The 12,225-nt window shown below is 38.1% G+C and overlaps 1 protein-coding gene across 2 annotated transcripts in view; it reads right to left on the reverse strand.

Moving 5' to 3' along the window:
• Abca12 (ATP binding cassette subfamily A member 12) overlaps window positions 1-12,225 on the reverse strand; it is a 157,107-nt gene that overhangs the window by 32,230 nt on the left and 112,652 nt on the right. Inside the window, exons 27-35 of one of the 2 annotated variants that reach the window (XM_026402361.2) lie at window positions 11,082-11,228; window positions 9,983-10,169; window positions 8,040-8,258; window positions 6,755-6,951; window positions 5,785-5,945; window positions 3,757-3,993; window positions 3,259-3,409; window positions 832-1,084; window positions 156-242 (exon numbers count right to left, since the gene is read on the reverse strand). In XM_026402361.2, the coding sequence (XP_026258146.2) occupies window positions 156-242; window positions 832-1,084; window positions 3,259-3,409; window positions 3,757-3,993; window positions 5,785-5,945; window positions 6,755-6,951; window positions 8,040-8,258; window positions 9,983-10,169; window positions 11,082-11,228 (1,639 nt within the window). Of the gene's footprint in view, window positions 1-155; window positions 243-831; window positions 1,085-3,258; window positions 3,410-3,756; window positions 3,994-5,784; window positions 5,946-6,754; window positions 6,952-8,039; window positions 8,259-9,982; window positions 10,170-11,072; window positions 11,229-12,225 lie in introns of both variants that reach the window. The other variant, XM_026402360.2, reaches the window with a different exon arrangement.

Here is a 12,225-nt window from a genome sequence, read left to right on the forward strand (position 1 = left end):
TAGTACAGCAAAGCCTAGGATCACTCTAAAGGAAATAGATAAAATATGTTAAACACAGATACCCCTGAGAGCAGTTCACAAATAAAGCACACATACATGCACGCACATAAACTGGGTTTGTTTGTAATGAAAGAAAAAGAGCAAGGACCACTTACGAATCCCTGGTGTTCAGACACACATTGTCAATGCCCGGGAAATCCCACATTGCTGAGACTAGTCCTTTTGTGCTTGGGTGAGAATTCCTGCAATATTAAAAAATGGACTCAAATCCATGGTCTTCTACTAGTCTCCCATATTAAATTGATGTTCATTAACAATTTGAAGACATGAAATGATGTCAACTGAAAGACTGTTTACTTAAAAATCAAAGAAAGTCTGTCTCCAGGGGTAAAAGGTCCTAGAAAAAAAATATGCACGTGTCTTATTATTCTTCTAATAGTCACATGCATATTGTTCTTCTAATAGTCACCTGTTGTACATGTCATGTTATATTACATAGAACTGTGATGTTCTGTATCATTTGTCAGAATAATAAAATGTTATGTGCTATATAATACAACAGACTTGGAGGCCACGTACAACATGGATTTCTTGATAATCATTAAAATACATATCTACTGTAACATTACTTTTGCAAAAATTTTAATAAGCTATTTGTTGGCAATTAAAGTTATGTATTGCAATAAGTCAAACTGTCCATTCTGTTAATAGAACCAGATACTGCAGCTCCTAAGTTCTTTATGTTTCTGCTTTCCATGGCATCCAGGAAGGTCCAGCCACACCCCTAGAAGCAGTTTGGGATGTTCTTTTGGTTTATGAAAAGAAACTCACGCATAGAAGGCGGTCTGTTCGTGGGTACCATACAGAGAGGGGGAGATCTGGATCTCTGGATAACTGTTGCTGGAATTTCTCAGCGTGCCCAGGCCCATGGCAGTGGTCACAAAGACGATGGGGAGAACAACCTGGGCAACGAGGCCTTTCCAGTTCCTTCGGGTATGGTGAAACCTCTTTATGAGAATAGCTAGGATCTTCTTCATTAACAGTCCAAACCCGTCCAGCCTCTCTCCTCTTGTCAGGACTTTGTCTGGTTGAGGAAAAGAGATTTGATTATGGTTCTAAGAGCTTTTTTTTTTTTTTTTTTTTTTTTTTTTTTTGCAGTGCTGAGGATTGAACCTAGAACCTAGTACATACGAGGCAAGCACTACATTCCCAGCCCATTCTGGGAAATCTTAATAAATCTAATAATAAGTCACTGCAGAAACTACGGATGGATGATAAGATGTGGTGTGGTAGGAAAAGCTTTTATTTTAAATATTTGGATTGGAGGTTTAACAATTCATTTGTCAGCCTGGGCCTTGAGTCTCAAATTGAGAACAGATTTAATATGCATCTCCTAGAATATATATAAAAGTACTTTAAAAATTATAATTCATGAGGCACAAAATAGTCCTAAATGTATGCATAGTAATTTTAGTGCTTATAAGTCCAATTGTCTCTAATTCTAACTTGAAGCTCAATGAATTTACCCCAAGTGTAGGAAAAAGGAATCCTCTTCTCTGAAGTATAATTCTAGTTCAACCACTTGTTCATCAAATTCTCTTTAGAAATTTGGAATAATTATGGTGTTTTGAAATTCAATTTTTATTTGTGTCTCAAAAAAAAAAAGACCTCACTTAAAAGAACGTTTTCTCCTCACTACCCCAAACACATTTTGAAATGCTCTTCAGATGCTAAGAAAATTCTATGGCTTCTGAGAATCAGGGCAGCTGTGGAGGCCAAAACTGTTGTTCCCTCTACGGAGCTCTTATGGCTAATATTTCCAGCAGCTCCTTCTAAAAAAAAGTAGGCTCAAATATTTCATTCTCATGCCTGCCACCAAGCATGCCTTCACATGTGATAAGATGACGGTATTCGTCAACACTGTGTATATTTTTAATTTTCCATCACAAATTATGCTGCACAAAAATCATGATCTTCATTTAGCTGATAAGAAAAAATACAAAGCTGCTTAATTTAAAATGAATTCCAATTAAACAGAGGGAACAAGTTTAAATGCAAACTCATATCTCTGCAAAAGGGAATTGTAGAAGTAGCTGAATATTTTGAGTTAATTAGTATGCTTTTCTGTTTCTTGAGAAATTACATGTGGATGACTTACAGGTGTATCAAATGGAGTAAATGTGCTTTCTCAAAGATAATGTCAAGGAGGGGAACGTTTTGACTAAAGAATAGTTTCAAATTATGAGACAAATGCAGAGGCAAATATGTAGCATTTACTTCCTGAAGCAGATGACCATTGTCTAATCAAAGTCCTCAATTCCGTGGACTCTACAATTATAGTCCACAAAAGGTGATAAACGAGAAATGTGTCAGAGGACAAATGAGACTCAAATTCCGGAGTTATACAAACATCAGAGATTATCTTTTCTGAGTTTTAGAGACAGGCGAATGTTTAATTAAAAGTTCTGTTCCTAGAGAATTTTCCCCATTTAAGCAAACTATTGAAATGACTACTCCATAATTTATATATCATTTTACTACTTTCTTCCATAAGTAAATAGTGTTTCCAGAGGTATAAATTAACTGTCAGAAAGAGACTAAGTGGCAATAAAAGTTATTTTTTTAGAAGAATTCAACCCCTCAAAATCATGTCAAGAAACATGTTTTTTTTCCAAAGATAAAAGAATTGAGGGGGGAAACCTGCTATTACAGATACTTAGCCATCAAGTCCAACTTAATCAATTCAGAGATATTCCTCCCAAAGTATTTTCTTGGTCCTTGAGGGACTCAGACGAGAGGATGTTAGATTTGCTTTCCAGAGAGGTGCTATAAAAGTGATGATTCTTCCCCTACCCCATTTTTATTGCCTCCACTGGTACACATCTAATAACTGGGCATGAACTACCTTACAAGATAACCTAGTACATTGATGGGTAGTACCAGTTACCAGAAGAATCTTCCCATATTGGCACAAATCTGAAACTGCAGTGAAAACCACTTGCCATGAATAGAAAGAATACCCAGCGCCACCCTTATCAAGGGCATTCTTCCGCATTCTTCAAAGTATTTTTGAAATAGAGAATTTGGTTTGTTCTGATTAATTTTTGTATACTAGGAAGGAAACTTGTGTTTCCTTTGGCAATTTTATTTTCAAATCTAAAATAAAACTTAAAAGTCAAATTTCAAGAAAAAATTCAAAATTGTCCTGTGATTTTCTCATTTCTAGGAATTAAGCAAAATATCTACTTTATATTTTACCATCTCTGTCTGTGAAGTTGCTGCTGCTCACAGATAAATCATCAGGAGTTGAGATGCCATTGGCACTGGAATTCCCAATTTTCTTTTGAGTTAGGTGCTCAAGACTCATATCACTATTTTTTTGTGATTCCTTAGTCAAGTTCAGAAAGACCTAGAAAAAGAAGCCAGATCACTTGATTAGCATAAACCATACATATTTCTTCTAGTTTCTAAGCTTAATTTTGATTGTAAATTTTTATCACATTTATTGAGACAACTATTTCTCATCTGACTTGAGGAGAATATTCTTGTATATAGAAAGATGGGTATTCTGTAGTTGAGGTGACATTTTAAATCAGTCTTCCATAAGAATCGTACAGAAAGCATTCTAAGCTTTTCTGATTTTGTGAAACATTTATGCTAAAATATTTATTTTGTTTTTAAAAAGCTGCATACATTTATTCCCAGGGGAGAGCCAGTTATAACAACTTTAAGAAATAAAGAAATGTCCTCATGTACCTCTTCTACAGTAGTGTCTGAAATGCCATAGCACCCGATGTTGAGGTCGCCCATGCCCTCATCCAGTGCTCTTAGGAGTGACAGGTAGGCGCCTGAGACTTTGGTGCTGAATGGAGGGAGCACATACACGAGCTCTCCCCCGATATCCTCCTTGAGGTAGGCTTCTGGGAGGTGCGATCGGATCATGGCTGTCACGGCCGAGGTGTTACATATTGCATTTGCATCCAGATTTGGACTCTGAAAGTAAAACAGAAGTTAAACACTTTGCTCCATGCACTATAGTGATCCAAGCCCCTAATCAGAGGGCGACGAGTTCATTGAGGTCATTCCAGAGCTGAGTTGGATGCCACACCACCTGGTGGGTCCCTGTCCCACCTGGGGACTCTGCAGTGGTCTCTAAGTCCCTATTTTGCCTGCCTCGTTCTCCCACCCCACGTTGCCCCTTCTCTAAGCTCACAGCCCATCTCCTTCCTTTCTCTTGCTTTACTCCAGTGGAGTCTTTTGAAGGTGTTGCTAGAGCACTTTTGCCTCCCATGCGTCCTGCTCAGGAGCTTTGTCACTGTCACGCAGAGCAGCATGTCCCCTTCTTTCTCCAGTTCCAACTCATGGCTCAACTGTTGCTTTCTCAGAAAACTCTTCTTTTACGGCCCCACTTCACAACTGGACCCCTCGGCATTCCCTCTTTCCCTCTCCTGGTTTATTTCTATAGTATACACAGAAATAAACATACTAAGTAATTTACTAATTACTAATTGATAATACATTTATTTACTTATTGATTGAATCAAATAAATTTCTCTGACTCCACTAGAGTATACACCCCACCGAGGCCACAAATTTTAATAGCCTCAGTTCAGTAATGAATCCTATTGCCGAGCACAGGATTTGAGGGCAGCATCAGGCATAATTTTGCCCCTACTACATGAATTTATGAATGAATTAATGAATATAATAATGAATTACTTTTCATATCTTGGAAGTCACATCAAGGTGATTCAGATATAAAATAAATAGTGGTAGTCAAATCATGCTTAATTGGCATTTCAGTTCTTACACATATCTTAATTCATTTGGCATTTCAGTTCTTACACATATCTTACACAGTATTGTGAAATCATATGCTCTGTGATGTGATGGAGGCATTCTTAGTCAGCATTTTTGTCCTCTAAAAAGTGTAAAAGCTCTGCCTGGACACTGTGGTGCACACCTGTAATTCCAGCAATTCGGGAGGCTGAGGCAGGAGGATCACAAGTTCAAAGGTAGCCTCAACAATCTATCGAGGCCCTAAGTGACTTAGTGATACCCTGTCTCAAAATAGAAAATAAAAAGGGCTGGGGATATGGCTCAGTGGTTAAATGCCCCTCGTTTTAATCTGTGGCACACATACACACATACAAAGTAAAACCTCCAAAGCTCCACTGACCTGTATTAGTCTTCACTCTGTACTCAAGAAGTCTTGATCAGAGATTTATTCATATTTATTCATATTCTCTTCATTTGCTTTTGATAAGCCAGAAAATTTAAACTTCATTTTACAGGTTGAAATGCTAAGGAAGGTAAAAGGCTAATATTCCTTTAGTAACCTTAAGGTGGAGATCAGTTCTTACCTAGACTTAGTTGATATTTTGTTGTTGTTGTTGTTGTTAACTAGGGATAGAATCCAGGGGCACCTAACCACTGAGCTACATCCTAGCCCTTTTTATTTATTATTTTGAGACAGGGTATCACTAAGTTCACCAAGACTTTGATACTTCATGTGCCATGTCCCCAACCACTACCAGCAGCATCACCTGGGAACTACTTGGAAATTTAGCAAATTCTGGAGTCTCAACTCATAACTAGTGAATCAGGGGTAGGACCAGAAATCTGAGGTCTTACTCAAGACCTCCAGGATTCTGATGCTTGTTCAATTTGAGCTAGTATCTTAATGGATTTTAGCAATGAGTAAAGTCAGTGAGAGTCTGCCTCTGTTTTGTATACAAATTAATATACAGTTCCTCAGTGTGGTATAATTTCTCTCATACCAACCTTCTTCTTGGTGAGTGTGAGGTGATACCCATCCCCAAATGCCTCCTTGAGGTAAAACGGGGACCCGCAGCACCGGAGTCCCCCCTGCTCCAGGAAGGCAATTCGGTCACTCAGCACTTCAGCCTCATCCAAGTGGTGCGTGGACAAGATGATTGTTCTGGCTTGAAAATAATACAGTCGAGAACAACAGAGAATGAGAAAGCAAGATACAATTCCCAATTAGCAAGAGTAAATTCTGTGACATGTGAGAAGAGTCACATTTTGCAAGATATTCGAAAAAAAAAATTGACTAGAAGACACTTCTAAAATAATCAAAAGAAAATTCAGAACAGATGTGCTTAAGTATTTTTTTGGGGGGGGGGTATTTTTCATACAGGTTGGCAGCAAATAAGCATTTATGATGCTATCTGGGTAAAAGTCCCTCACTGGCTGTACAGGCACTGGCAATTCTCTAATCTGTGTTTTATTCCTGTGGCTTCATTTGGCATTTCTCTCCCTGTCTCCCCACCACCCCCAACACCCTCTCTCTCCTTCACTTCTTCACTATGAAGAAAGCAATAATTTTAAAGACTTTTTGAATATTCCTCTCTGATTAATCCACTCCACTCTGATTACTCCTTCGCTTCACATCCTGTTAGCACTTATTTAGTCTGTTTTCAGTTTATTTTCATTTGTGTATGTTTGGTATCTCTAATTAGATTCTGAGCTCCTCTAGGCAGACCTTGGAACTTCTGTTGGATTTACAGGCTCTCAAAAAGGCCAGTTAAGTGCCCCACTCACAGTGGGCATTAGATAGATATAAACTAATTGACCTAGAAGTTTAGCTGAGAGGAGAGAAACCTTGGGAAAAAAGACCATGTCAGACGTTTAAAAGATATTACAAACAGAAAAGGCTTCGCCTTGACTTTGTGAATCCCAGAAGGCACAGTTATGACTGTTGAGTGGAGAAGTCACAAGAAAGTACTCATACCGGTTTTGTTCTTGGATATAACATCCCATATACTTCGACGAGAACATGGATCAACTCCTGTAGATGGTTCATCCAAAATTACTACCCTGGATCCACCAATGAGAGCTATGGATATCGATAACTTCCTCTTCATTCCTCCTGACAATGTTCCAACTCTCTTATGACGATGGCTGTACAGTCCAGTGTCCTTTAATGTTCTTCAAAAGTGATGTACAGTGGTTATATTTTACAGATAGGCTACTGGAATATTAGCATTCACTAAGCAGCTATCATGTGCTCAGGAAGATGTTATTGAGAATTCAAAAAGCTTATTATATATCATATAGTGGAACATCCAAAAATTGATATTAAGAGAAAACACAAGGCAATATATAGTTCATTCATTTGACAAATACTCAGAATATCTGCCTATTGTATTGAACAGCTTGTATTTTGTGCCAGATCATGTTTTAAGTACTGGAGAAAAGAAGTGAGTAGGTGAAGTTTCTACTCATAAGGAGATTGTATTCTAATACACATGAGTGTATCAGGAGGGATGGGGTAAATCCAGTCAATAAGCAAGTCTGTAATGTGCCACGTGGTGATAAGTACAATAAAAAAATAAAGCAGGGTATGTGAGATAAGGAGTGCCTGGGGCATGCTGTGTTAGGCATCTATTTTACATGTGGCTGTCACCTCAGAGAAGGGAAGGTTTGAGCAGAGAGTAGAAGAGTGGACATTTGACCAGGAGTAAGTCAAATGGCGGTCTGGAGAGAAGTGCTATTGGTTGATGGAAGAGTCAGTAAGCTGACAGGCCAGCACGCCAGAGCAGAGTGAGTGGGAGGCCAGTGAAGGAAATGAAATCAGAAGGGACACTGGGGGCAGGACATGCAGTGTCTCATAGGACTTAATAATGACATTATTGAGTGTTATGCTGAGCGTGACAGGAAGTCACTTCAGGGTCACACAGGAGTGACATGGTCTGATTTGCAGTTGAAAAATATCACCCTGTCTGCTCTTGAAAGAACAGCTTGTATGTGTGATGGAAGAGTCTGGGGACTGGGACCAGTGTGGTAGCCATAGAGATTAAAAATAGGATTAGGGGCAATATAGAAGTTAGAAGGAAAGAGAGTGAAACAATTTCAGTACAACCAGTTGGTGAAGTTAATGACATTAAATGGATATAAGCAGAGAAGTAGAAAAACTAGAAACCAATTGTTTGTGGGAAACATTTCCTATTGCTATGATCTCTAGAACCTGACCAAGCTCTATATCTGTGCGTGTTCTTGTTGCTGTCGTGACTCACCTTTTCACTTCCTCATGCAGCTGCTTTTTAGTCCAGTGAGGAACTTTGATGGAGCCGTATAAGAGAAGGTGTTCTTTAGTAGTGAGGTAGCTGAACAAGACATCATGCTGCATGCAGACCCCCATGTTCTTCCGAACAGAGTCTAGGTCTGTTTTAATATCTTTTCCATACACAAAGATGGTGCCCGCAGAGGTACCAAACAGTCCAGTCAACATGGAGCTGGAAATGAAGGAATGATAAATGAGGTATGGACCAGGCATTTACACACCACTTCTCCATGAAATGCCCTAGAGGGTCTTCAAAATCAACAGGATCTTTGCCCTCAAGCCTGCATCTTCAATGATCTTAACTATTTCCTTGTGTGATAAATTCATGTACAAGTTGCACCAGCCTGAAATCCATCACTGTGGTAACCTCCTATCTTAGCCTTCTTACTACACTCACATTTCTCTATTCTTACAGTTACTACCATGGAACCAGCCACCATCACCACATGCCTAGCCCATGGTTGTGAGCTCCCAACGTATATGGCTTCTTCCCATATACTTTGGTTATCTGCAGTCCCATTCTATACATGTGACTAGAAGATTCCCACCTTAGATTTTCCCCATTGAGCAATTACTTAATACCCATCTCTTCCTTCCATTATATGCAAACTCCACAGGGTCAGGGAAAGGACTGTCTTCTCACCATTCTCTAACCAGGGCCTTGCAATAAATGCCTTTGGATTAAATAGAGAACCAACAGAATATGCAACTTACCCATAAAAATGTATTGAGATACAAATAGCATATTAATTATTCATATTTAAAATTTTATATCCAGAACAATAAAATGGGGCAGCCTCAGTTTAAATCACAGCCTCTTTAAATGTCTTCTCTATTCTTTTTCCTCACTGGCCTCTTATTTCCTATTAGAAATCTTGCCTTTTAAGCCCTGTATTCTTATTAGAAAGTCAACTCTAGCTTTAAACAGGTCATGCAAATAAGAGAGGCTATATGTTCACTCTTTCCATGACCTTCCTCTATCCCTTTTATTTATGAAAAAATATCATTTGCAGTCTTTTGGCAGTCACCAAGATGACTTACAATGCTTGGAAATAAGATGTGCAACAACTGACACATTTTCTTAAACAAAGGCTAGAGTATCCATAGCACTGACTGAGCAGCTAAGAGCAGTGGAGGAGAATCAAACACACACACACAAATGTAAATGTCACTTTCACACATTTGAATCTGTCCTCAATCCTGACATAGGAAACTACAACTTAAGAGATGAGTGAGAAAAGACAGTCCCTGTACTGCCTCTGGCCTTTTTGATTTATATCTGATAGCGGGTGATTCTTCTGTTTCTTTATGAATCAAGTTAAGGATTTCCTGTGATGGAGCAGCAGGGGCTGTGTGTGTTCACACCAGGATGTGCAAACTCAATCTTACACAAGGACCATACTAGAAATCCAAATAAATGAAACAGACTGGATGGACGAAGCATCGAAGATTAGTGGAGCCCAAGGAACAACCAGAAAGCGAATGTTCCCTTTAAGAGAATAACCCTCAATGAGCTACAAACAATGTCCCTGCCTAAGAATGTGCACTTAATGTTGCAGAACTTCTTATTACCTAAGACATGCCAAGAGTATTTATCTCTGTTAGGAAACTCCTCATTTTGAAATATTTGCACCAAAATTAAACATTTTAAGCTGTATCGAGGAGGCCAAAACTAGGTGGAACAAATGCACTTATCTGGTGGGCCCAATCTAGGCTTTGAGTTCAGAGCTTAGGACCTCTGATTTAGATTCTATTCTATAGGATATAAGTTGGACCATCTTATTTTATCTAGAAAATGTAGTAACTTATTTTTTTAATAAAAAGACATTAATTTACAAAAAGAGCAATATGTTTTATAAAATGATCCCATGATAGTAACTGTTGGAAATAACATACATGGTAGTGGTTTTCCCAGCTCCATTGGGTCCCAGTAAAGAAGTAATGTGCCCTTCATAAAAGTTCAGATTGAGGTTGTCAACAGCGACTTTGGAGCCATAGATCTTTGTGACTCCGTGCAGGGCAACTCCTACTGGGAGATCTTTAGGTTCTGGCTCAATGTTGGAGGGGAACATGTACTCAGGACCTAAAGAGAAATCAAAGGAAGCGTTGAAAGTTCACAAATAAGAACATACAGCCAGAGCTAGACTTTTCTCAATAACAATTAGAGACTATATAAATACAATGTTCTGAGAAAGAAAACCCAGAAACAAGTGATTTATTACAGTTCTTACTTGGTTGCAAAATGAATGAGATGGGAAACCACATTCTCTAAGGTTTATATCTCTAAGGGACCTCTATTGGAAAAAAGCAATTCCAAAATGCAGTTTTATAATCCTAAATTCTCCTTCTTCAATGGATCCTGAATATTCAAAAGCTAAGTCTGAGGCTTTGTTCTCTGTTTGGGCGGGATGATACCAGTTTACAGATAAATGTCTACAAATTGTGATTTTTACAGATGCAAGGCTAGCTTGGATCTTTGGTTTACAGAATCCAGTTCATTAATTACTCCCTATTTCTTCAGGTGTCACCAATAGACAGGTTACCTGGGTCATCCTTACCTCATAAAGATGATACCACTCTTCCAAAGTCAGCAAGATATAAGCTTTGAATTATTTTTTAGCAATAGTGACGGGTTATACTAAATTACCCTTATTTTTTACTTGGTTACTCCTTATGACTGGTGGCAGATGGCTGGAATTAGGGGTGCAGACTGTGGCCAAGGAACAAAATTTTCCTCTGTGTGAGTCTAACTGGACCACAAAGGGATCTACAGTCTTGGCCTAATTAGCACCATATGCTAACCAACAGAGCTAATGAGGCCAGAAAAAGCCACAATTCAATCCCCATAAGAGTTCAAACACATATGTGTAGACCTATTCATCCATGACTAAAAGGATGATAATTTTGCCATTTATAAAAACATGATTAAAACTATTGGTCATGTAATTTTTATATCATTTATCTATGATAATGCATGTTGACCTACTTGTCTTACTGGCAGATGGGTTGGTGTTCTGCATCATGATGTTGGTAAACATAAGACCATTACTTTTCTCATGCTTCACCTCTGCACAGCCAAATCGCTCCTTCCAATAGGAAGGAAGGATTGGAAAATACCATGGAGCTGCCATACCATATGTCCCTGTAATAAGAATATATTAGGAAAAATGATTATTAATTGATTTTTAAGATAACTATCAGGAACTAGACAATAGAATACTATGTATGGTTCAGGAAATAACTTCCTTTGCATTTTTTAATTTTTATTTTAGTTTTCAGTGCTGGGGATTGAACCCAGAACCTCATGCATGCGAGGCAAGCACTCTGTTACTGAAATACACACCAGTCCACTTTCTTTTTATTGATATTATATAAAAACTAAAAGGTAGTCTTAAGATACAAAGTCAAGAATATAATCTCTCTTCATTTTTTTTAATTAAACAGCTTCATTGGGGTACGATTACATACCATAAAATTTACACAATGAAAGTGTACACTTAGGTGTTTTTTTATAAAGTTGTGTAAGCATCACCACAATCCAGTATTATTACATTTCTGTAATCCCAGAAAGTTCTGTGCTCTTCCCCCAGTCCCAGGCAATGGCTGATCTGCTTTCTATCTCTACATACTCATTACTTAGAGCTAAGTTTTATGCAAATGAAATCAAACTGTTTCATTCATTTCTAGCATTAAAATGTACAAATATAAATAAAAATTAATGGAAAAGCACTTAAGCATATTAGAAACAATGACCACTGGAGAAACAGAAAGGGAGCCCAGCTAGTCTTCCACTTGAGTCTGGTCAGTTGTCCTTAGAATTAGAGACTTGGCTTTTGCCTTTTACTATCTCATACATTTTTTAAAAGATATTTTTATTTGTTTTAATTAATTATACATGAGAGTAGAATGCATTTTGATACATCATACATGAATGGAATATAACTTCTAATTCTCTGGTTGTATGTGATGAAGAGTTACACCGGTTGTGTAATCATATATGCACATAGGTAATAATGTCCAATTCATTCTACTCTCCTTCCTACTCCCATACTACCTCCCCTCCCTTCACTCCCCTCTACCTAATCCAAAGTACCTCTTGTTTTTCCCTAACACCCCCTCTTATTGTGAGTTAGCAGCTG

Source organism: Urocitellus parryii, chromosome 1 (assembly GCF_045843805.1).
Source record: "Urocitellus parryii isolate mUroPar1 chromosome 1, mUroPar1.hap1, whole genome shotgun sequence".
NCBI lineage: Eukaryota > Metazoa > Chordata > Mammalia > Rodentia > Sciuridae > Urocitellus > Urocitellus parryii.